Genomic DNA, 26,463 nt, shown 5'->3' with positions numbered 1-26,463 from the left:
GAAAGGCGCTATATAAATAAAACATTATTATAGCTCTTTTGTTTACACACACAGAATATTGATTTCTGGGGGGAAAAGGGCAGCTTTTGCCTAACAGCAGCACTTAAAAATCATCAGGATTTCTCTTGCAGCTTTACTCAGTGGTGTAGCCAGAGAATAACAGGGCACTTAATGGAAAAAGGACACTCATGGGCAGTGGGAGTGTGTAGACGACTGGCAGCACTGTAAAACCAACACATCTCTGTGTAATGACTGGGCTGGGCTCCACTGCACTGTTATGAAAGACTAGCTTGGTTTAAACCAACATGTCAATCTCAAGCTTTTGAGCTTTACACAAGGACAACACAGCAGTGTAGCCAAACTTGTGCCCTGTGTAATAAGTATCTGTGTCGTTTGTAAAAGGACAGTCATCATTGCCATTTTTGCATTCTCACAATGTAACTTTATTTTAAATTATGTATTGTGTTTGACAGCGTTTTGTAGTGGAAATGATTGTGATGTAAATGGCCAACTCTTGACTCAAAGGCTTGTTTCATTAGTAGCATTTTATGCATACTAAATTAAATGTAAAAAACATAGTATACATTGTTAAGTTAAATAATATTTTTGCATAATTTGACAGACCAATTGGTATGACCCTTCTTTGGCTCACAACCATCTAGGAATTTTTAGAAGGGGAACATTAAGCCAATTCAGACACCTGTCACCATTGAGCACTGAATGAAATGAGAAACAAGAGAGACACGACAAAAAATAAAAGATGAAGTAATGAATATTTTACATATGAACAACAAAACAAAACGGAAGGAGCAAAAGGGAAAACAGGGTTGTGCCAAACAAAAAAAATAACAATAAAAAAGGAACTAACTAAACCATTTATATCTAATCCTGAACTAAAAAAAAAGATAGATAAAAGAAAAAGTCTTCAACGTCCGTGACGTCTTATCTAAACTACTCTAACAAAACAAAAATACAGAGGGTGGCACAAATCCCTAACCTAGTGTATATAGACAAAAATCCAACAAATTGTGTAAATGTATGTCACGTGACAGCCTTACCTATATCCCCTCTCCTCCTTCCCGCTTAACCCAGCTTTGAACAAATAAGAAGTTTTTGGGGAAATCAAAAACAAGGCACGATTAACAAGACACACTAAACACTTAACAAAACTTAATCAAGCAAAGAGAACCAAAACGCATCACAAGGCAGAACCAAAACAAAAAGTCTCTCTTCCGCTGGCAGTAGTATGTTTCTTAAATAGGCTTCGTCAGGTTCCTAAAATGTTCATTTAAATGTTCCTTAAATAGGGCTTCGCCAGGTGTCAAGCATCATTACGAATGACTGACAGGCAAAACAGCCAATCAGCCTGTGAAAGTGAAAGTAAGAGAGACAAAAGAGACCAAAAAGAGAACCACAAAAATACACCCAAAAACACTATAAACATCCCTAAGGACGTAACACCAATAGACCAAATCACCAGTGCTTCCTCCGAGTTTTTCTTATGGGTTTTAATGTTATTTTTTTTATTTTTTATTTATGATTAAACTAAGGTGTGCGATAAACATACATTGACCATACTTGGACATTTTGTTTTATGTAAACTGCACTCACTCACACCCCAAACGTTCTTACCCAGTTCGTGGTTTTTAAAAATAAACATAAAAGCTTAAAAATTCTCTCTTTTTTGACATGGGTGTGTGCAATTAAAGCTGTGGAGCAAAACGTCCAAGTATTGTCAAGATATGTTTACCACCGACCTTGTTTTACTCATAAATTGAAAAACCCCATTATTAAAACCCATAGGAAAATCCTTAATAAAAGCATTAATAAACACAAATCTTACTCTGTCACTGTTTTCTGTGGTATACCTCAAGGATCCGTTCTTGGTCCACTTCTGTTTCTATTCTATATGCTTCCTCTTGGTCAGATCATCCAGCTTCACGGTCTAAATTTCCATTGTTTCTCTGATGATACACAAATCTATCTTACCTTTTAGCCCCAATTCTGTTTTTCCTCCCCCTTCCATCACTTCCTAACAAAAAGATCTCAAAGTATGGATGGCTCAAAACTTCTTAAAACTGAATACTGAAAAAACAAAAATCTTGTTAGTAGGCACTAAATCCCTAAATACCTCCAACCTTATCTTACTCATAAAAAATAATAATAAAATACATTATTAAAACCCATAGGATAATCTTAAGGGAACCACTGGTGAATTATTCTTCCGGTTTTTGACATCATCCCTGCAGCAATCTATTGGAAATTATGCACAATAAATATATTGTGTTCGCAGGTTATATTTACCTTGATTTTTTTTTTTTTTGTAACCAAGTACACTAAAACCTTAATTAGGTAGGGAGGAAATTGTTGGTCTGGCTTGAAATGATGCCAAAACTGAGAAACAAAGCATTACAAGTAGTTTTATTTTTGAGTCTGTCTTTTGTTTTACCGAAACAGCATGAGCCGAAAGACTGAGCTCTTTCTAAAGCTTGAGGATTTCTTCTGGAGGGAACATCTGTCAGCTGAAGCCCTGCCCTATGGTATTAAAGGCAGCGGTATGTACAGCTTCTTTTGGTCCTCTCTGTTATAATCTGTCCTTTAATACAATGGGTAAATCTAGTGCAACGTCATTAGGCGAATGCTTATGTTAAATCTGGCCTAAGTACAGTACATGATCGCATAAATCTGGTTGCTGAAACCTTACATACCCTTGAAACCTTTCAGTCAACCTAATATAAAGAGGTTTCTTTGTTGTTTCTTCGGTCAGCATGCTTTTACTGCGAAGCGAGCATTCTGCATGCGATCCATTCATGTTGATACATTCATAATGGTGCACTTTGTTCAAAGACTTTCTTCTTTCTCACTGCAGAGCTCCTGCTTCTGAAGGTCTTGGCAGTGATTTCCAGCTACACAATGCCAGCAAACATTGAGAGGTAAAGTACGGCTGAGCAGCTTTCACAAATGTCTAGATTTAAACCATTCCTCAGATTCGCTCATTTGCTTCAGGTCCTTATGACATGCTGTGGTGTGGCATGAATCACAGCACGTATTACAAATAAATTACAATAATGTTCTTGCTCATGTTCAAAATGATCTTGGTTACCATATGATAACCACTAAAAAGACGTATTGACTATTTGACGGTTTTGTAAAAGGAGAAGTAAAACCCTGTAGCCCCACTTATGCCGAGTTCACACTGAATGATTTGAGGCCCGATTTCCGCTCGCCGACATGTTTTGTGAGATCGCCGACAAATGCCACTGACAATCACGCTGTGTGAATTATCAAAGACACAATCTGATAGAATCGCTGACGAGTCGCTGACGCCCGTGAGATATTCGGCATGCTGAATATCTGGACCTCTCGGCGATTCACAATCCTGCTGTGTGAATGTGTTCTGACTGAAAACTACATCGGCGATGACCTACAGCCAACGAGAGAGTGAGATACAGGACCACGGGATGTTCGGGGAGGAGTTATAGACCAGAATATCAGTATTTTAATAGAAATATTTACAATTATATCAAACAGAAACAAAGGACACACATTTACTTGACCACATTGCAAAATTATTTATTTTCCCACAGCTCTCTTTGCAGAACGCACAATCCTTGCTGCCGTTTCTCCCCAACCATTCCCTGCTTCATATTCTCCTCTTCGCTGCAAATCAGCACACAGACAATTTGGATCGCAAGCTTCTTGCAGGCTATCATTTTTAATAACGATTTCAATCTCACGTGTGAATCGCCTTGAATTTGTGTGTGTGTGTGTGTGTGTTTTTGAGACTTTCCTGGCAGCGCTCTCCTCCTACACAGATGAGTCGTACTCTTTAGCCAATCAGATTTAAGCTTATCAATCGACCAATCAGTGTCACGTGAGGGTACACACCAAAACACACTGAGCAGAGGTATGTGCCCTGCAGTTGACTGGTTCATTTCTGTGTTTACTGAAGTTAAAGAAGTTCGAGATCAGTTGAAGCAATAGTTTATGAACTGCTGTTTAGTCCACATGTGAACATAAACATTTGTTTATTTAAACACATAAACATTTTTAGTAACATTATTATTTTCAAGTCCTGTCCACCACACCTTCAACTGATGATAATGTATGTAAATACGTGCATATATAGGAGACATCTCTTTTGTTTTAGGCTGCATATATTATGTAGTTTTATTGTTTCAGATTTCCGAGACAGATGATGTATGAAGTTGCAGACAACCAGTATTGTGATCTTACCATTCCTACTGTAATTCTTTCAAAACAGTCGTGTTGCAAGCCATCCATTTTGACAGTTGATTCAACAAGAGGTTGAAAGTGATGCATTGCTACTGCATTCATTTGTTTCCTGCTGACTTTATGTACAGGAATAAAGCCCTGCTATGTATGCGTTATTAAATGTTCTTGTCAGAATTAAAAGATTCAAAGACATAATTACATTTGATGTACACGTTTTATTAATTTGAAAGTTTCTGAAAGTGTTATTCCCTTTGTACATCAAGTGAAAAGTTAACAAATGAATTGTGTTCAATCCAGTCGTCAGCAGACCTCTCTGTTAGGACATACAGTATCAGATTTTGGTCTGATATTTAATATAGTAAAAACCTTTAGTTCAAGAGATGCAGACAGAGGACGTGGGAGATTAAGTGATGGTATTTGAATAGAGTCAGATCAGAGTAAAATTAATGCTTCACAACATTGTCCTGTGACAATAAAAACCTTGAGATGACAATACAGCACAAAACATAAGGAAATGAATGTTGAATATATTGGTAACACCTTACAATAAGGTTCATTAGTTAACATTAGTTAATGTATTAACTAACCATGAGCAATACATTTGTTGCTGTGTTTGTTAATCTTTGTTAACGTTAAAAATACTGCTGTTCATTGTTAGTTAACAGTGCATTAACTAATGTTAACAAGATTTTTATGAAGTAATGTTGAAATTAACATTAACAAAACTGTATACGTGCAGTTTATTATTAGTTCATGTTATTGTTAACTAATGAAACGTTATTGTAAAGTGTTACCAATTAAGACATTAAAGCTCCAATATGTAACAATTTTGTAATAAAATTTCTGAAACTAACTAATAACTTGCACAGTGTGATATATTTCCTCCAGTTGTGTACTTACAATATCTCAAAAGTCTCCAAAGATTTTTTATTTCAGAGAAATTCCGATTTTAAATAACTGTCCGTCCCGGAAAAGAAATGTTGCCTCTCAGTGACGCAATGTCCGCACTATCCTTTTTTTCCGGTGTGGACCATGTGATATTCCACCACACCGGAACATCACATGGTCAAATGCGGAAGTGGTGTTTATAGCGTTATAGCCATAAACTGTATGGTTATAGCTGTTATGGATCACGATTACTCTTTGGCGAGTATTGAAGTGCCAACAAAACGAAAGCGTCCATATCCGGATACACGCAGACTGTGTGACAAACGGAGGCATAAAACCCGGATAAATATCGGCCAGGCGTTTTCGAGATGGAGAGAGCTGCGCGACAATCTTGGACTTGATAGAGACTCTGCTCTCGCGAGTGTATTGATAGACAGGTAAGCAAATACATTTTTTTTATTGTACAAGTAACGTAATAGTTACAGTAAAGATGATTTTAATAGATATGAATTAATGACAAATAGCTGTAAGTTGTAACGGGATAATATAGCATGACATTTCACGTTCCTTGCAGTTCATTAATTATGATGACATAAAATAATACGATCAGACATACAGCTAATACAAAAACGAATAAATTACCTCATCCGTGATCATGATTCATTAATTCCATTTAGATACATCATTAGATGGTGAAAACGCATTAAAAACGACATCTCCCATCGTCACCTCCTTCATAGCGTCATCAAGCTTCGCCTTTGTTATTGTTGGAAACTGCGCCCTCTTGTGGTCAACATTTTTTACATATTGGAGCTTTAAAGGTGCATTGCGCAACATTTCATGTTAAAAATACCTGTTTTTCTAACCCATACATGCTTAAACAATTGGCTGATGGGCTGAATGAGCCCTTCTCTGATCACTGCGATTGCATCTATAATCCTGTACAGTAAAATAAATAAGAGGGATTCGGGTCGGAATTTGAGACTGGGCGTGACGTCATGAGCGTGCACACCTCTGGTTGCAGTTTCGCTTGTCGCCAGAGGGGGCATAGTTCTGTAAAAACTCAGAGACTTGCACAATGCACCTTGAATACAAAAAAAATAAAGTATAAAAGAGAAAAAAGAAACAACATGAATTAAGATGTTTGTGACTGCTATCCAGATGTCAATCCTGAAAAATGCAGGGAAACAAGAAGTTTTTAATAGTATACCAACATGCACAAATTGCACAAATGGCAAATTAACACTGGCTGCTCATTAAAATAGGTCTATTCACTATTTAAAGAACAATCTCGATGAGGCCAGTGCTAGGAGAGCTAGGGTGGGTAGTGATTGTTGTGCACTCATTAGCGTGATTGTTGAAGCTGTGATTGCTGTCTGTACCTGCAGCTAAAATACAACAAAACAAGCATCATTCTTCTTCACTTTTGACACGATATGGGATATCTGATTACCACAACACTTGCTTACATCAGTTAATAGTTCATAAACTATTGCTTCAACTGATCTTGAACTTCTTTAACTTCAGTAAACACAGAAATGAACCAGTCAACTGCAGGGCACATACCTCTGCTCAGTGTGTTTTGATGTGTACCCTCACGTGACACTGATTGCTCGATTGATAAGCTTAAATCTGATTGGCTAAAGAGTACGACTCATCTGTGAAGGAGGAGAGCGCTGCCAGGAAAGTCTCAAAAACACACACACACACAAATTCAAGGCGATTCATACGTGAATGACGATTTGCACATTCACATTCAAGGATAAACTTGTACATTTGAAACATTTGTATATAGTAGTATATCTACGAATTGTGTTTTGCATTTGTGAAATGTAATATATAATTTTATTTTGCGCATGTGAATTGCTTTTTGTGAATGTATATTTTTTTTACGCACGTGAATTTTTTTTGTGTGTACGTGAATTAGGAATTACTATTCTGCAATCCATTGTGCAACAGCAGCGACCGAATGTTACCCCAGATAGCCGTGCAGTGTGAAAAGAACAGTGACCCGACTACTTTGAACATCGAGCAGTGTGAACTCGCCATTAGTGGCAGCCAATTTTAGACTAAACATCTAATATATTATATTTGCAATCCTGCTAGATATCTTTTAATTTTTTTACATTTAAATCCCGCAGATTTTGTGCTCACACCCAAAATGCGCACAAAAAAAAAAAATAAAAAAATTTGAGGCCCTATGTGTACCGTATTCATGGAAAGTGCCTTTTTTTGTGTCAGCAGTTTAGATTGCAGGACATGTGCAGTCATTGGAAACGGCTTTTCCATAAAAAACACTTCACTGGGGGAGATCATTAACAAATACGACGTGGTGATCAGGTAAAAAAAAAAAAACACCTCCACCTTTCTTTGACCTCTTTCAGCGTTTCTATGACATTGCTTTCACTTACCGTTTACTAGTCCTCATTCTTTAAAACAGTAATGTTTATATCCTCTTTTTCACATTTCTCAGAAAGTTTTAGTTTGAGCTTTGCAAGCTTTTTAGTTCATTTCCCTCTCCATCTCGTTTTCCATCTCCATCTATCCGTTGACTATATTTTTCTTTCGGTCTACAGAGCGATAGCCTCTCCATAAGTCTGGCTTGTATTTTGCATTCTTGTTTTATTGTAAGTCTGTTTAGTGGCAAATAATAGGCTCAATACCTCCTGCAATTAGAGCGCTGCTTGGCTACTGTTTCTCAACCTTTGCTCCTCAAGCCAATTTATAGCCTTGGAATGAACTAATGCCATTTTATTTCTTGTAAGCCTCTAACAAACGGCAGAATTTGGCTGAGCGTATTTTTCCATGGTCTCCCCCTCCTCGCTGTGTTCTCAGAAGCTAATCACGGCGGGGGAGGAGAGTCCAGCCAGTTGACATTTGGTGTTGAGTTACAAATCCTGATGCTTCGAACTCTCCATTAGTGAGCAGAACACCAGCTCTCCTCTAATCTCATTTGTGAGAAAGAGGGCGGTTTTCCTACGTGGATTCACTCCCATGAAAAATGAGTTGATAAGGATGTATTTGTAGTGTCATGAAGCAGTGGAGAGCAGGGAGAGTTTTAACACTTTGGTTTTTAGCTGATGATGTTTTGAAAGAAGTCTTTTATGCTGCATTTATTTCATTTTTTTTATCACATTACAATTGCCTCCCTTAAAGGTGGTATCAGCGATTTCAGGCCCAAACATAAATGATCACATTCATCTAATATTTCGCTAGCTGCACGCCCCATAAGCATGCTGTCAAAAAACCGCGTCTCTCTAGGTAGCCTAGGCTCAGAGATCTGCACACATAAACAGTTGGTATCAACATCACTCAAAACCAAAATAAATAGTGTCCCAACCAATCATCGACAGGGGCGGGTGTTGTGAGGTTTTGCGCTCGTGCACGGCCGCCTATGACAGCTGCACGCAAAAACCTCACAACACCCGCCCCTGTCGGTGATTGGTTGGAACACTATTTGTTTGGGTTTTGATTGTTTGGCCAAACAGACTGAAAACAGCTGTTTTTGTGTGCAGATCTCAGAGCCTAGGCTACCTAGAGAGACGCGGTTTTTTGACAGCATGCTTATGGGGCGTGCAGCTAGCGAAATATTAGATGAATGTGATCATTTATGTTTGGGCCTGAAATCGCTGATACCACCTTTAATATGCTAATGTGTTTTTATTCCTAAATGATCCCTTCTGGAAAACAAGTGTGCTTAATTGTATTTGAGTATTACACTGTGTCCTAAGTACACGCGACGCGACGCTGCGACACGCGATAAAAGGTTGTTTTCCATGTTAATCAGAGTGTTTGTCCTAACCAGCCGCGACGGCGACACGCGACGATTCTATTTTAGAAACGGTTTCTATTCTATTCTATTTTTCTGCGACGTCGCGCTGGAACAACAAACACAAAGTGTGGCGATGATAATCTCAGGCACTGTTTATGTGCTTTATTTAATGTTAAAAGCGTGAAATGTGACTTTGAATATTATTTAGTGCTCCAGCTTTGTGGCTGTAAAAGCAACAATGGATAATTCACCTCAGATCTTGAAATGAAACAAATGGAAACATGAACGTTAAAACTGTGAACAAACAAGTGTATTCTTTGATCATAATATTTGTGAATTTGATTATGTAGCTACTTATACATTTTCTTGCGAGTGCCGTCAAGATTACTCTCTGGTGCCGCGAGACTCCGCCCACACGCTGTTCTGATTGGCTGACTCCGCCCACACGCTGTTCTGATAGGCTGACTCCGCCCACACGACGCATCTCGCAGTGTGGACAGAAAAATTATTTGTCGCTGGAATCTTATCGCATCGCGTCTGTTTAGGACACGGTGTTATGGTGTACTTCAAATCTTAAAAAGTACTTTTTTCAATAATTTCAGATAATAATATAGAATATTATTATATATTATTAATTAATACAATACTATAATATTAATGAAATACAAGAGAATAAACGTTCATTACTATGTTTCAAAAAACACTTAAGTACACTTGTATAAAGTGCACTTTGCAATAATGGCAGAATAAAAGTTTTACTTTAAATTACATTTTAAATCATTTTTTTTATAATCTTTTGTCACGCTTTAAAGACACTTATTTTGATGTGTTGGCTAACATACTAAAGCACATGTAAAGCACTTGATTCTAATTTTAACTGTATTGTGTTATTTGTTATTACATTTAAAGTTAATATATTTTGAATGTTGAATTACTTAATTGCAACTTCATCATTACAAAAGTTTAATTGAAAATGCCTTTAAATACATGACATACAAGTTTCAATCAATTGGCATTAAACTATATATTTTAGTTTATTATAAATGATTGTCACTAAATTCAGCAGAACACTTTAACCATTTGTTTGAAAGACAATATAAATAATTATGAAATTACATATAAAGATGTGCTGAAGTCCTACATAAGTTAAATTGCATTCAGTATAAATTTGAACTACATTTTCATGTAATTATAAATAACATGCATTTGAGTGTCAGTAAACATTACATTTAGTTCACACATTATTTCTATAATAAGAACTTTACTTGTTCAAGTTTTCACAAGGTGTGGCTCTTTCCAGTTTAGGAAATTTTATCGAATGTTTAATCAAAACGTCACCCCTTCCTCCCCGAAAGTGGATGTTTTGGCAGTTCATCTCCCATTGTGTTGCATTTATTTGTTTTCAGTTATCCTCTTCAAGCATTGATGTTGACATCACAGGCGTGGCCTCAAGAATGTCTCGCTATTAAAGAATGTCAGCTATTGTAATATAAACACAATTAGATTAACCTGGTCTCTACCACATTCATAGAGTGAAACGCACACACACACACACACACACACACACACACACACACACACAGTTTATGCTGAGATGAATTGCAGCGTTCAAGTCCTGCTTACAAGCTCGGAGGTCGTAATTATGAGCTGATGTACGAACAGATTTTGTCTGGACAAAATAGATGTGTTAGGCAATTTCATATTTCTTCTCTTTAACTTACTGCCAAATCAGGGAGCTTTTTTAGCACTAGTGTTGCACAATCAATGGCAAATGGTGTAAATAAGGTCTGTAATTGTCTTTATTATTTATTTTAGGATTCTCTTGCTGCCATAGGGAATGAATGACGGGAAATGCAATTTGGCTGCACTAGCCTGTCACCTCATAAATCGGCTAAATGAGTAGTGCTTTCTGGCAAGCCAAGCTTTACCACTATTCCTCATCAACAGAGCACAAATTGTGTACAAACTACACTGCACAGTCAATACTTCACAAAACCAAGTTGTTTCTGCCGTTATTTCTTAACTGACACATTCTCAACTTAGAATTGCATTATTGTGGTCCATTGCATTGACATTATAGCCTACGCACACTCATTATCAATGCTTATTCCAACATGTGCAGTATACCCAGCTCTGATTTGACCTTTGACCTTAATATAAATGGCCTCATGTCTTTGTGTGTCAGGGTGAATGACGCCCCAGTGAGAGGCTATGAGGAGGATGTGGGGAACAAGACCACTTTGCGCCTGTTTTATCCCGAATCCGCCTCCTTTAATCCGAATATCCACAATGACCCGGACACTCTGCTAGTCCTGGTTCCTTTCAAACAACAGGACCTCCGCTGGCTCAAAGAGATCCTATATGATGAGAAGAGGGTCAGTCCGTCTCACTTGGTTTCTTTTAAACCTGTGCCAGATTTCCCCCCGATTTCCCAGTAATCACGAGGAGCTGTTTTCTCTCTGTGCCTGATTTAGGTTCGAAAGGGTTTCTGGAAGCCCCCTCCCCAGATCTGGCTTGGCCGGACCAGTCAGATCCGTGTCCTGGACCCATATTTTCTTCGCCTAACAGCCAGCAAGCTTCTGCAAATCCCTTTGCAACCACGCCGACAACAGGTGAGATCTGCACACATGGCCCGGCTCCAGGGAATGTTAAACACTCTTATCACTATGGAAACGCTCTTACTTTGGCAGGACAGATCTGGATATAATTTCAGATATGGAAATTGTGCCACTTGCATATTTGATAGTAATGAAACGATTGTAATGTGACTCAAAAAAGCATTTTAATGCATCATATATGGATTCTTGACATTAAGGTTACCCAAGGCAGAATTGCATGTGCTATGCTAATACAAATATTAGAGAGAGAGGGTTGACATTTGGTGTATCCTGATACTTCGAAGTCTCCATTAGTGAGCAGAACACCAGCTCCCCTCTTATCTCATTTGTGAGAAAGAGGGCGGTTTTTCCCACATGGATTCACTCCCATGAAAAATGGGACATGTTACATGTGGAGTGTATTGTATGTAATGTTCATGAAGGGAGAATTGTAACACTTTTTTGTAACAAAGTCTCTTAAGCTGCATTTATTTCTTCAAAAAACGTGAAACATTACAATTGTCTGCCTTAAAGGGGTCATGCACTGAGAAATCAAATTTTGACATACAAGAGGTCATCATATTATAAGAATATCCTGAAAGTTTCAGAACTGAAAACTTCCTTGTTATTCCAAAATCAGCTTTTATTGTTACCAGGCCCAGCGAACGACTCGTTCATGAATACACTCTTTTTGATGTAAAAAGGTAGTGAAAGACCAAGTCTGCAGAAGAAAATCAACTTAGCCCAATGTGAATTGAAATCACATCAATGTGAATGTCTCAGTTGAACATTATGTATTCGTATTCGGTAAATTTCAATGGATTTTGTGGTAAATCAGTCCCCAAAAAAGCGCAGGCTTTTACGATATGGACTCGACAGTATTGCCACAACATGCGAGTAACCCTGTTCATTCTGATCTGTGACCAGTGATTTCTGATGTAATGATTCATGTAGATACAGTTAGATGTTCTTTATCCTGTCAGTAAATCAAACCAGTGACTAAACGGTCAACTTCACACTTAGTAGGGTGTAAATAATCTGTTATTATATATCTGTTAATATTATATATCTGTTAATAATCTCCGTTTACAATAGCTGTAGCTGTCAATCAAACAGCGCACTCTGGAGCTGTCAATCAAACAGCTCGTGTTTGTCACTGAGTTCTGGACTCGCGTCAAAACTCCCGTATTAATCAACTAATCTCTTATTTACATTGTGTTTGCACTGTTAGTTATGATGAAAGCATTCGTTAGAGTGCAGAAATCGAGTTGCAATGACGAGATCGCTGCATACATGTCTGTGATCGGCTATGCTCATCACTGCAACCATTCATGCCACGATCTAAATATAATGCCGGAGATCTAATTGAAATGCTGTAATTATCACTTTTCACAAGTAGTTAACATTGAGAGCTGTTACAGTAAAAACGTGCTAAAAGGTTTCGAGAGAGTTCCAAATGTAATTCTAGCTATTTCATATGCAGAGCTGTTAGCCAATCACAGCAGTGGGCGTTTACACTGAAGCCTCACTGCAGACACGCCCCTTCAAACAGAGGGCTAGAATCAGGCTAGGAAAAATGGCTTTTATTTCTAAATTATGATAATTTTTGATGTAAAAATCATACTGACGCCTGAATTTATTTACAATTAAATAAAAAAAAATATTATGTGTGTTTCTGGCTCCAAGCTGATGCTAAATTAAGTTGAGATTGTTAATTTGTCTATACCATATAGAATAGATATAAATTTAGGTATGTTACAAATTAGCGACAACAGGCATTTAGGGTAATTTTTTTTACAAAATGGTAAAATTAATAAAACACATTTTCCCATCTCAGGTATGTAGATTTTATTCATGGCACAAAGTTGTTAGAACTTATAAACTTTAATTGACAAATTAATGAATCTTGACAACAGCAAGAAACAAAACACTCTCCTACTCCCTAACATTGACAGTAGTTTTTATACATTCCATGTTACACTCTGTTTAACTCTTTCCTTGTTTCTCCAGTGCATACATTACATATTCTTATAGTGTTATATCCTAACATGCTATTTTTTGTGTAATAAAATAAAAATAATTTTGGGCTGAAACCATCTAAATACGGCATTATTATATGTAGCCATTATAGCCCAATCTAGCCGTTATGGACGAATGTCGCGAATTCGCTACAAACAGAAATCTACAAAGTACGTAAAAAATATTCGTCATAAATTTCTCCACTTTTGCGCCCTTGATATGCGGATTTTGCAAACCAAAATATTAGCTTCTGTGAACCGGATGTAGTTCCCACTCCGACCGCTCCTACGAGAAACCAGTGCGTGCAAAAGGTTCCTAGGTATGTATCGAATGTGAATGAATCTCGCCTGCAGTCTGAATGGAAGGGGTTCGTTGCGAATTCGCGACAGTGGGCGTTAAGGGGATAACATTATAAGTGCACCCCAGGAAACATTATGAAACAATAAAACAATGCAGTTCATGACACCTTTAACTCTTTCCCTGCCATTGACGTACATTTCTGGCTTTCCGTGTTTCCACCGTTATACGGTAGGGGGCGCTGTTAGTAACTAAAGGGGGCGGGTCTTTGCGAACGGTCAAATTGGAAAACGTTTACCTCACCAAAGCCAAGTTTCACTCGTGTGTGTTAATTTTGGATTCTGCTTGTTTCTTTTTGTGAGAGCCAAGATATTTGTTAGTGTGAAATGTTTGTATGGTCAATTGTCTGTGGTCGGAGACCTCAAGTATCCTAGTACATTTGTGTCTGTTTATTTCTGGTACATGTTATCAAAGTCTAGTGACAGCAAGGAAATACAAAAAACAAGCTCAGTGCTCGTCCCAACCAAACTCTCTCTCTCTCTCTCTCTCTAAACACATACATCCTCTTTCCTCTCTGTGTACTTATGTATCTTTTGGAGGCACACCCCTCTACATATGTCTGTCAGGCGGCCATTTATTGAGCTTGTTTGGAGGGCTGTGATCGGCCAGACACCGCAGACACACGTGCAACAGATGTACTTCTTTACGTTCCTCGGGCTGCTTAAGAAGGTTGTCCTCCCGTGATCCTCGCTGACAGGGACCCCCGCTAACTCTGGGCCGACAGCCAGAATCACAGAGACATCATGCTTGAGAGGGTGGCAAACAGAGCCGGACTCTGTCAATAAACATGAGGGAAACACACGTGCACATCCACGCTCGCTCGTCAAAAAACCAGACTGAAACAGAAAGTGATGTTTTTAGTCAAACATCAACATTCTGCTGGCCAAACTAGTTCTTAACCTGGACACTTACTGCACTACCAACACACCGCAGTCTACAGACTCTCATCCTTGTGTCGAGACAGAGAGAGCTTTCAACAGGAAATGTTAGCAGAACCGCTGACTTCTAAAATTAGAAGCAGAACAAGAAAATGGAAAATAACTGTAACTAAATCATTAAGCTGGTCTGTTACTTTGTTACATTTGTTGTTTATTCAGGGTTCACAGTCATAGAAAACCATGTAAATACCAGGGCATTTATAAAAAATAGGCATTTACATTAATAAAATCTTTAAAGGGTCAATTTAGTTTTTGTTGTTGTTTATTTTATGTTTAATAAAAAAAAAAAAAAAGTAATTATCTAGAATCACAATAGAACACAATCTAGCCCTGTTATTATTATTAATATTATAATTCAATCCATTGTCCAAACCACTAATCCTCTGTAGGGTCGTGGGTATTATTATTATTATTATTATTACCATTTACAAGGCACACAAATTATTATTTACAGGGCACAAAAACAGTATTTGGACATTTAAAAAATTAATATTAATAATTTTAAATATAACCGAGTGATGCTAGTCCTGATACTAATTTAATTCCAATTCTAATCCTAATTCGTTTTTCTGAGCCATTTTGACTTTTAATCAACTGTTGTTTTGGTAATATATGGTAGATGTATGAAGTCAGTTCTTCTACAGTTATAGTTCATGAAGGTATTTCATCTGTAAACATATTCTACCATTTGACAAGCAAAATTCTGTCTTTAATGTTGAATACATATATTGTTTTATCATTTAAATCTTATCAAGCTTGATATTTGTGAATGTTGTATATGAGTAACACAGAGCACAGTGGCAAATGTTTACAGCCCCATTTGGAAAGGAAAGACCATTAACAAGAAGACGAAACTAGGAAGTCTCTTGTTTTAATTTGAACATGATGTGAAAATGGTGACTGTTGTTGAAATGGAGGCTGAGATTCGTATCTTTGAGGAGGAGATGTATACAAGCGTGTTTAGACAGGATCATTTGTGTGGGACTGAACGGATCAGTAGCTACGGAAATCATGGAGCAATGCGGAAAAGCTAATGGCTTGGAAAAAGAGAGATAGATGCAACTTAAGCAGTCAGGGCTGGAAAAAGCCGAGATGCATTACTTTCCATAGCGTTCCACTAAGCAGACATTTTCCAACATACAAAAGGTGATTTCTGGCAAAAATTCACAGCGAATACATTTTAAGTGGTTTATTGCATTGTTCTTATTGCAGCATAGGTGTGTGTTTAACGTTTTTTACAATGCTTACAAAATGACGAGAAGTTTAAAACCTCGTACGTTTGTCCTAGTAAGGTTTGTGCAGGACATATAGAGCTCATTCTTTTTTCAAAAATAGCCATTATGTCTGGTTTCTTGCTGGACGGTTGCAGGTGGACCTTAGTGGAGAGAGAGCATTTGATTGGACTCATTTGCATAGAATAAATGACTAAAATCGGTTATAGATTCACATAGATGACTTGGGCTAAAATCCAAGTGTTGAAGCATTCATAGGAAAGTTAAAGCTGTCTTCAGCCGCCCCCTGCAGGAGGACAAACACTATTAAACAGACATTATCTAAACAGCACTTCCTCTGTTTCTCCATCAGAAACCAATCCATCCCACCACTGGTATTCTGGCAATATTTGTGGCATTGAACTACTGTGACGTTGTGCACGTCGCTGGATTCGGATATCCAGAGTCCCGAAACCAGAAACAGCCCATCCACTATTATGGAAAAGAAACAATGAAGTCCATGAAGGTCGGTTCTTTTAAATGAAAAAAAAAGGGCTTTATTTTGATAGTCCACTTCAGACATTCCACTACATGTCAGCTAACTCTCACTATTAGTAGACACTCTGCTTAATATCTGCTAACACTTTATTTTCATGCTCCTCAACAGACTATAAGTCACTTTGCAACTACATGTCAACTTATTAGAGTTTTAGTAGACTGTTAAGGGTTCGGGTTAGTAGAATAAGTTGACATGTAGTTGCTAAGTTAACTATAGTCAGTAGAATATCTGTTGAGGAGCATCAAAATAAAGTGTTAAAGTGATGATACACAGGGAAACTTTTTGAGCAATCTTGCCGGTCGATTGTTTCTTGGGCACTTTCCCATTGAAAATGGGCAATACATTTCTATCTGGATAATTTAGATCGGTCGTGGGCCCTGTGTCTCGACTGGTTGCCCGTTGACGGCAACATTGCCCAGCAATATTGCTCAAAAATTTGCCCTGTGTATCATCACCTTTAGAAGATATTAAGCATCAGTCTACTGATACTCTAATGACTGCTAGTTGACATGAGTTGCAAAGTTGCAGAGTTGTGAAGTGGACTATCGAAAAAAAGTGTTACCAATTAATTAAAACAAATTGATGGATTAAAACTAATTCTATAAAAAACATTGCTTTGCTTTACTGGATGTCCTTGTTGTTTCAGAATTCCTACCATGATCTCAGCCAAGAGGGTCAAGTTCTTAAGAGACTGGAAGACCAGGGGGCCATTTTATATCTTCATCCTCATTCTTGACACCCAACAACATACATGAGTGCATGTAAATACAACACTACAAACAATATCTTCATCTTCGGACTTCACACAAGCCTGAATTATATCCAGCTCTCACCATGTGATTTCCACATTTTTGTCAGATTTTTTTGAACAATGTTTTTTTTCTTTCGGGATTTTTTTTATTTTTATTATATCACCACTAGATATTTTGTTAACCTCAAAAGTATTTCATAAAATGAAATTAAATCTTGTTTTTCATTGGCAAGAATAACAAATGGAGACTTGTGCTTATATCTCCTGCTTCTTGGATGTTTCTCCTTAGAAAAAGATCCTAGTGATCTCACATACGTCTCCTATACGGCCTTCTTCTTCACAGTTCCCATATTCAATATCCGCAAAGGACAAGGTCAGATGAAGAACAGCAACCTTGTTTTCAGATAACCAAATCTGCACTTTGTACAGAAAGTCAATAGATTTTGCAAGCGAATTTTTTTTACAGAATTTAGTGCCGTTTCAAAGTTAAATCGAACACTTATGAACTCGCTTATAAGGGTAGATATCAGCTAAACTTTTAAAGTGAGTCTCTTTAATTTTGTGATTAATCGTATATTTCAATTTAGAGATTCTATATTTAAGATACAATTTTTAGTAACACTTTATTTTACAGTGACCTTGTTACATATGTTACTTGCCATAGTAATAACAGTAAATTATGCATAAATACATGCAACTAACCCTCAACCAATCCCTAATCCTACCCTAACCCTATAGTAAGTAAATGTAGTTAATTAATATTACACTGTAACAATGACACCTTAAAATAAAGTGTCACCCAATTTTCCTCTGAGCATAAGTGATCTGTAGCAAAACCTCGCACGGCCTGAAGAGGGCGATTCATCTACGTGACAGTGTGAGCGAGGTCTGTGAAACACGAGTCTGAATGCTTGCACTGAAGCACATCACATGTACATGATGGCCGTATGTTCACTTTCTGCTTTATGGATATTGTTTCTATTTGAAGTGAAGGAAGCTGCCTTTTTGTTCGAGCCGTATTCATTCACAGAGGAAGGAACATCTGGAGATTTGTCAGTGCTGAATACACTTGCCAGACTGCAATGCCTCGTTTGGACTCGGCAGCCCAATACAGCAAACAATACCTAGGGAGAGGTGAACTTTTGGTGTCATTCAAATGAATGACGCAAACCACGCACCAACGGCTTTCATAAATCAGACCCATAATTGGAGGTTGCATATGAATGCATCACATGTACACACCAGAAACAAAGACTGTTCTAGAAGTTAAGACTCTTACCTGTTATTTGCTGACAGGCAATCTCACAAAGTAATTTCACAATAAAGTCACAATAGTTTGCACATGGATAGTTCCATGGATAAATGCATCCAAAATGGTGGACAAATGGGAGAATAATGATTAATATACTATTTCATTCAATGTTGTATAGACAAAGAAATAGTCAGTACAATAATAAAGATGATATTTATACAAAATATGTGTGTGATGTTTGCTTTTATTCTTCTTAGAACTACACCGTTAGCTCAGCATGCTAACATGTCCAAGCGGGAGCATGTCTATGTTCCCACAGCCCTATGTTCCCACAAATGGCCTACCCCTGACCCCACCCCTAAACCTACCCGTAACTGGGGTTTAGACAAATCGTAAAAAAAAGAAGAAGAAATGTGGGAACATAGGGCCGTGGGAACGTAGGGCTGACCCCGTCCAGGCAATGTCCATTTGTTCTGAAATCATTCGAATCAGATCTATTCATTCACAGATATGTATGTAGCCCTGCCCCTCTTTAGCACTGCGCTTGTTGTGTTCTCTCTTCTGTTTTGTATTTCCACAGCATGAAGGTAAGATCTTACGGATTTCTGAATGAACCGCTTGTTTTATAAACTTCACAGTCTACTGACATTTATTATGACATCTGCTTTAAACATTACAGTGCTCATGATAACTTTCAGAAACTCTACAATAAGTAAATCCACCATTCACCATGCAGCTAAATGCTCTTCGGTATAGAAATATACAGAGCTACCGCAAAAATGGAAGTTCAAAGACAATATTTCTTAACATGGCTGATCGCTTGTTTCTCTGGCACATTAGGTCCATAGGTAGATGCTACACTCGACTGCACCAGACACGTCGACGGTCAGCGTGTCGTCACTCACAGTAAGGCTGTGTCTGAAATCGTCCCCTATACCTTTAAACGGCACTATTTGAGGAAACAGCCATTTGTAGTGGTGTCTGAAACCATAGTGGGCGTTACCAAGTGCGATTTTAATTCTCGAAGAAATGGGATAACCTTTCACAGGTGAGAATGTGTTGGTTTGTGTTTTTATGTATTAACTCAATACAACTACGGTTTATACTACGGTGCTTTTTAATGTTTTCACTTTTACTATGGTAACTGTTTAATGTTGTGTAAGCTGACGCTTAAGTCTTTTGTAGATTTAGATATTCATACATGCGTCTAAGTGTGGTTGTAGATGCTCCGTCAACTTGCTCTCGAAATGTTCATGGACCGGCTTTGACCGTTGAGTATGGCGGACGGCTTAATGAATAGCGGCCCATAGAAACCGCTAATGAGGCATAGACACTGGACTAAATTATACATTCACAAATCAGGCTTTTTTTTTTTTTTTTTTTTTTACTTTTGTAAGTAATCTTAAAAGTATATTTATATAATACTAGGCAACAGTGGGTATAAAAAGTCTACACACCCCTGTTAAAATGTTAGAATGTCAAGTTCTTGTGATGTAAAAGAATGAGACAAAGAGAATGAAATCTTTGAGGGGGGAAAAATGAACAATAAAAACCTTAAATGACCTGGTTGCATAAGCGTGCACAGCCTCTTATAACCAGTGTTTGGAATAACGCCGTTTAAAAGAATGGCGTTAGGTAACGACGTTATTTTTTCAGTAACGGGGTAATCTAACTAATTACTTTTCCCATCGCTACAACGCCGTTAACATTACTGGACGTTAAATTCGGTGCGTTATGCATTGATTGAATAAACTGTGTAATCCGAACGCACCCCTGGCTCGCACAGCTAGTGAGGAGGTGGGTTAATAACGAGGTAAGCGATTATGATTGGCTAAGGCAGAGTATTTCATGGTAGCCAATCAGAGCCAGTGTTTTTACACACATGCCAGCACACGCGCCACACACACACACACACACACACACCAGCTAACAGAGATTCGATGAAGCAGCAGAGATGTAGCCTGGTAATACCAGACTCTGCTACTTCGCTTTGCTTCGTAGAGAGAGTCTGGAGTTCCGTAATAGAAAAACGTTTTCTTTACCGCCTGGGGGCACTAGTCTAAAGCTTAAAATCATTGGTTACCCGTAAGTCAATCACATAACGTTTGGTTATGGCGTGTGTTATGCGCATGCTCAGCCGCATTTAACTTCCACTGTAAACACATGTATGATGCGAAAACAAAACCATCGAGCGAAATACCGGAGTGAACATGGCTGTGAACGACTTTTGCAGATTATGTGAAGTAAATCTACGCATCCACGGTACAATCAGCGCCTACGTCACGGCTCTCAGCCCGCCCTCTGTTCGTAGATTGGCCGGCTGTTTTCAGGCCGGAGGAAAACGGAAAGCTATGACGCGGTCTCAGACTGAGTACAGAAGCGAAATGAAATTGAGCGGAAGTACGAAGTCTGACGTAGTCAGGCTAGCAGAGATGAGGAGTCAGGAGCAATCCGATGAAAAGTTGGCATTTTCAAGGTGGAGATATAAGCACTACTTCAAATTCATTGATCTACTGTTAGATACGCCGGTTCTTTAGGGACACCTAATCTGTAGCCCCGCCTTAGCTCTGAACATGGCTCTGGAGCAGGCTGCGATGTAAAGATTGGAATGCTGGAATGTGTTGTGTGTGTGTGTGCCCTTGTTTATATTACATTGTGGGGACCAAATGTCCCCATAAGAATAGTAAAACCTGAGATCACCTACATTGTGGGGACCAGCCAGCGGTCCCCACTTTTCAAAAGGCTTATAAATCACACAGGATGAGTTGTTTTGAGAAAGTAAAAATGCAGAATGTTTCCTGCGATGGGTAGGTTTAGGGGTAGGGTTAGTGTAAGGGGACAGAATATACAGTTTGTCCTGTATAAAAACCATTACGTCTATGGAGAGTCCCCACAAAGATATGTGCGCCTGTTTGTGTGTGTGTGTGTGAGAGAGAGAGAGAGAGAGAGAGAGAGAGAGAGAGAGGGCGCGGGCGCGATCGAAAAGGCGCAAAGTGTTTACATTTGTGTGAGTGCGTGTGTGTGTGTGTGAGGCGCGGACGCGATCGAACAATGGAAACATAAAAACATACTCCGTAATTTTGTTTATGGATATTCAAACTGCAAAGTGTTTAAGTTACTGCTGATTAAAATTTTAAGGAAAAGAAATATATTAATCTGAAATGTAGCAAATTAATTTTCAATTCATTCAGGTACAATTACCAAACATATCTCAAGGTCTTTTTGTCTTTTTATTAATTTAATTAATAAACTAATTATATAAAACTATTGTCGGTGCACTACAAATAAACTGGTTCTATGCCTTTACTTTAATAAAACTTTTAATAAAAAGTTGAGAGAGGTTTTCAGTTAAATGCACTTTGTATGGTGTAACTGTTTACTTTTCTTACAAAGATAATGCTTGAAGTGCAGGATAAACCTCTTGCTGTCTGTCGACGTCCAATAAATATCTAAAGTTATGTACAAACACCTGTCTGTTCTACTCATTTCAACTGACTTGTGAAAACTGCTCAATAAAATCCAAATTCTTTGACATATAGCATTTTTTTTTTACAGTAACACAAATAGTTACTTTCCCTGGTAACGAGTTACTTTTATTAGTAATTCAGTTACTAACTCAGTTACTTTTTGGAACAAGTAGTGAGTAACTATAACAAATTACTTTGCACTGCTTATAACTGGGGATGTGGCTGTGTTCAGAATTAACCAATCACATTCAAACTCGTGTTAAATAGAAGTCATTACACACCTGCCATCATTTAAAGTGACTCTGTTTAATCACAAATAAAGTTCAGCTGTTCAAGTAGGATTTTTTCTGACATTTTCTTAGTTGCATCTCAGAGCAAAAGCCATGGTCCGCAGAGAGCTTCCAAAGCATCAGAGGAATCTCATTGTTGAAAGATAAGAGTCAGGAGAAGGGTACAAAATAATTTCCAAAGCATTAGATATACCATGGATCACAGTGAAGACAGTCATCATCAAGTGGAGAAACATTACCAAGAACTGGTCTTCCCTCCAAAATTGATGAAAAGACGAGAAGAAAACTGGTCATGGAGGCTTCCAAGAGGCCTACAGCAACATTAAAGGTACCGCAGGAGTTTCTGGCAAGTACTGGCTGTGTGCTACATGTGACAACAGTCTCCTGTATTTTTCATATGAATGGGCTATGGGGTAGGGTGGCAAGACGGAAGCATTTTCTTACAAAGAAAAACATCCAAGCCCGGCTGAAGTTTGCAAAAACAAACATCAAGTCCCCCAAAAGCATGTGGGAAAATGTGTTATGGTCTGATGAAACCAAGGTTGAACTTTTTGGGCATAATTCCAAAAGGTGTGTTTGGCGCAAAAACAACACTGCACATCACCCAACGAACACCGTACTCGCACTGAAGCGTGGTGGTGGCAGCATCATGCTCTGGGGCGGTTTTTCTTCAGCTGAAACCGGGGCATTAGTCAGGGTGGAGGGAATTATGAACGGTTCCAAACACCAGGCAATTTTGGCACAAAACCTTCAGGCGTCCGTTAGAAAGCTGAAGAGGAAGAGGAAGAGGAAGTTCACCTTTCAGCACAACAACGACCCAAAACACACATCCAAATCCACAAAAGCATGGCTTCACCAGAAGAAGGTTAACGTTTTGGAATGTTCCAGCCAGAGCCCAGACCTGAATCCAGTTGAACATCTGTGGGGTGATCTGAAGAGAACAGTGCACAGGAGATGTCCTCGCAATCCGACAGAGTTGGAGCGATTTTACAAAGAAGAGTGGCCGAATATTGCCACGTCAAGATGTGCCATGCTATCAGACTCCTGCCCAAAAAGACAGAATGGTGTAGTGAAATCAAAAGGTGCTGCAACAAAGTATTAGTTTAAGGGTGTGCACACTTATGCAACCAGGTTATTGTGAGTTTTTTAATTTTTTAACAGAGCTAGTGTGTAATTGTAAGGACTATTAAGATGCACATGTTATTCTTCAGCCCTTTTGAACAATAAAAACCTTAAATGACCTGGTTGCACAAGTGTGCACAGCCTCTTATAACTGGGGATGTGGCTGTGTTCAGAATTAACCAATCACATTCAAACTCGTGTTAAATAGAAGTCATTACACACCTGCCATCATTTAAAGTGACTCTGATTAATCACAAATAAAGTTCAGCTGTTCAAGTAGATTTTTTCTGAAAAAGTTTTTTTTTTTTTTTTTTTTTTTTTGAGATGCTTATTGTTTTTGTTTTTTTATTAGTGCTTCACACTCCAGTCCAGTTGGTGGCGGTAATGCACCGGAAGTTGGTTTGCCAACCGCCATAAAACACCAAAAGAAGAAGAAGAAGAAGAAGAAGATTTTTTCTGACATTTTCCTAGTTGCATCTCAGAACAAAAGCCATGATCCAGAGAGCTTCCAAAGTTGGGATAATGAAATAAAAGGTAGACATATGCATCAAATACAGTCAACAGTGGGTAAGGGAAGAATATCAGGTAGGAGTAGGTATGAAGAGAATATGATTACAAGATTAAGATTGGGGCATACAATATTGAATAGTGCATTGCACTTAATAAGTAAGCATCCAACAGGTTTATGTGAGGTATGTGAAGTTAGTGAAACTGTCAAGTCAAGTTTATTTATATAGCGCTTTTCACAATACAGATTGTATCAAAGCAGCTTCACAGTATTAAATTAAAATAATACATCAATGTTTTTTTCTAGTGGAAAACGTCCACGTTTGGTAATGCTGATCAATAGTATCGTTGATTGATTAATTAAATTAAATATCCCCAAATATCCCCAACTGAGCAAGCCAAAGGCAACAGTTAGTCGGGGAGCCAAAGTCTCAAAAGCTCAATAAAATGGGTTGAACCTGACATGGTCTGTTATACTTTTTATTTGTGTTTTTTCTGTTAACTTTGACCCTAAGAACCAATAATTGGAGGGTCTGCTCTGCCGGAAATATCGCGAAAAAAAATTGTGGCCATTTTAGTGTATGCACCCTTTATTTTTTATCAGAAAAATGTGAAAAATGATTTTTTTCCCTCAAATCCTCAGTGGGTTTGGTAGGCTGTCAATAAATGCACTCCAGATACAAAGAACACATTTGCTGACAACATCCATGGAAAAAATAACTCTTAAAACACATTTCTACATGATTTTGCATCAATTTAATGCAAAAAATTAGGCGTTTTCTCACTTTTTTCCAATATTTTCATCTTTACTTCATTGGCAATCAACTATTCCCCCAAGTTATGACATCAGTCAATATGTCATTCTTCTCACCAAACAGTATACTCATTCCACAGAAAAAATCATAAAAATCCAACCAAAATCAATGGATCTGTGATGATTTCACTAATAGTTGATCAGCAGGCTCAGAACCTCAATAGAATTGTAGGCTACTCTCAAAATTCCGAAAGACATGTAGTCCATGAGCCAGGGGGGTTGATCAGTATCATCGGGGGGAAAAATGCTATCATTGTTATTTGGCAAGGTATACACCCCTAGTATTAGAAAAATCACTATAGCAGTGCAGGGGTGGTAGCGAAATCACTTTTTTCAGCTCATGAAGTTACTAACCCCCTAAGATAAATTCCGTTTTTGAAATCTGGTGTATATCTGGTTTAGGCTCATGCTAGGGATATTGTCAATATTCTATAATATGGTGCTTGGTATCGCTGGAAAGGGGACCTTTTAGGCTTTCATTTAAGCCCAGTACTGAATCTGTCTGACAAACACAGAGGTCACATGACTTCTTTAAACCAGAAATAACACACATTTTTTCACAATTTCCGCCTAAACTGTATGCTTTATTTTATCCCTGTGGCATGAAAGAACACCACGGACACAAAAGTCAACAACTTCAATACTCAAGGCACTCTGATGACTCAGAAAATGTATAATATACCCATACTATTTATTTGTGAGAGCCTTAAATTAGACTTGTGCAGCCAGCACAAGTCTTCAAAATAGAATAGAGCCAATAGAATGGACAAATAGAATACCCTAGTCCAGGGCCAAATGTTGTAATAAAAACACTTGTAATTGGTGTAACAAAATGTTTCTATCATGTATTTTGATATTCACCCACTTTCAGTTAGAATGTCAGAATGTAGCTCATGCACTGAATGTTACTGAGAGTTCCAGGGGTATTCAATGTAAGTACAAAATACTTTTTCTCTTGTGCTTGTGAATTGGTGGGGAATAGTAGCAGTAGCTAATGTAAGCTTGGTGTTTTTCACACTTAGTATACTTCTTTTAAGCTTAAAATAAGAAAGTATACTTTCAGTCTACATTTTATGTACTTCTCAGAAATATACTTAAAATTACACTTCAGTGTACTTGATGTATACTGAGAGAAAAGTCCAGGGCCCGTATTCATAAGGGCCCTGGACTTATGAATTCTGAGAGGGCCCGTATTCCAGGGCCCTCTCAGAAAACTCTTAATTTTGCTTAAAGGAGAACTCCGGTCAATTTTAACATTGAGCTAATTTTTTTGTCAATTTGGAGTGCTGTCAATACAGAGAACAACGACAAAAATCGGTGTTGCCTACACCATGTTATCCTCTTTTTAAAATTTGCACCCTGTTGACTTCAATGGGGCAATATTTAAACCTGCTTTTAGCCTCTTAACATCCTTGATGTGTCATTACAAGTGCACAGCCATGTAAGCGCTGGCTGAATTATTAATGTTAAAATTGACCGGAGTTTTCCTTTAAAAACTTTTACGTAGGAGTCTTAGCTTAAGAGCGATTCGGGGCCAATCTGAGAACAACTCTGAGCAAGGAAAAGACAAAAACTTTCATCTTAGTGAGGAGGCGGGGCTGACCCCGTTGCTATGTATGACACAATCTTTTGAAGACTGTGATTGGCTGGTAGTCCAAGAAGGAAAAAAATTGTGATTTGTCT

The 26,463-nt window shown here is 38.1% G+C and overlaps 1 protein-coding gene across 3 annotated transcripts in view; it reads left to right on the top strand.

Moving 5' to 3' along the window:
* st3gal4 (ST3 beta-galactoside alpha-2,3-sialyltransferase 4) overlaps positions 1–18,801 on the top strand; it is a 50,766-nt gene extending 31,965 nt beyond the window's left edge. The window contains exons 5-11 of one of the 3 annotated variants that reach the window (XM_081372672.1): positions 2,458–2,555; positions 2,870–2,933; positions 7,369–7,464; positions 11,082–11,271; positions 11,371–11,508; positions 16,392–16,544; positions 17,224–18,801. In XM_081372672.1, coding sequence (XP_081228798.1) covers positions 2,458–2,555; positions 2,870–2,933; positions 7,369–7,464; positions 11,082–11,271; positions 11,371–11,508; positions 16,392–16,544; positions 17,224–17,313 — 829 coding nt within the window. In that variant the 3' untranslated portion in view covers positions 17,314–18,801. Of the gene's footprint in view, positions 1–2,457; positions 2,556–2,869; positions 2,934–7,365; positions 7,465–11,081; positions 11,272–11,370; positions 11,509–16,391; positions 16,545–17,223 lie in introns of all 3 variants that reach the window. The other 2 variants (XM_081372671.1, XM_081372673.1) reach the window with 2 other exon arrangements.
* Positions 18,802–26,463: the final 7,662 nt, after the last annotated feature.

The sequence above is a fragment of the Scardinius erythrophthalmus genome (genome assembly GCF_964197995.2).
Source record: "Scardinius erythrophthalmus genome assembly, chromosome: 8".
Classification (NCBI taxonomy): Eukaryota; Metazoa; Chordata; class Actinopteri; order Cypriniformes; family Leuciscidae; genus Scardinius; species Scardinius erythrophthalmus.
This window is presented reverse-complemented; position numbering and strand designations above follow the sequence as displayed.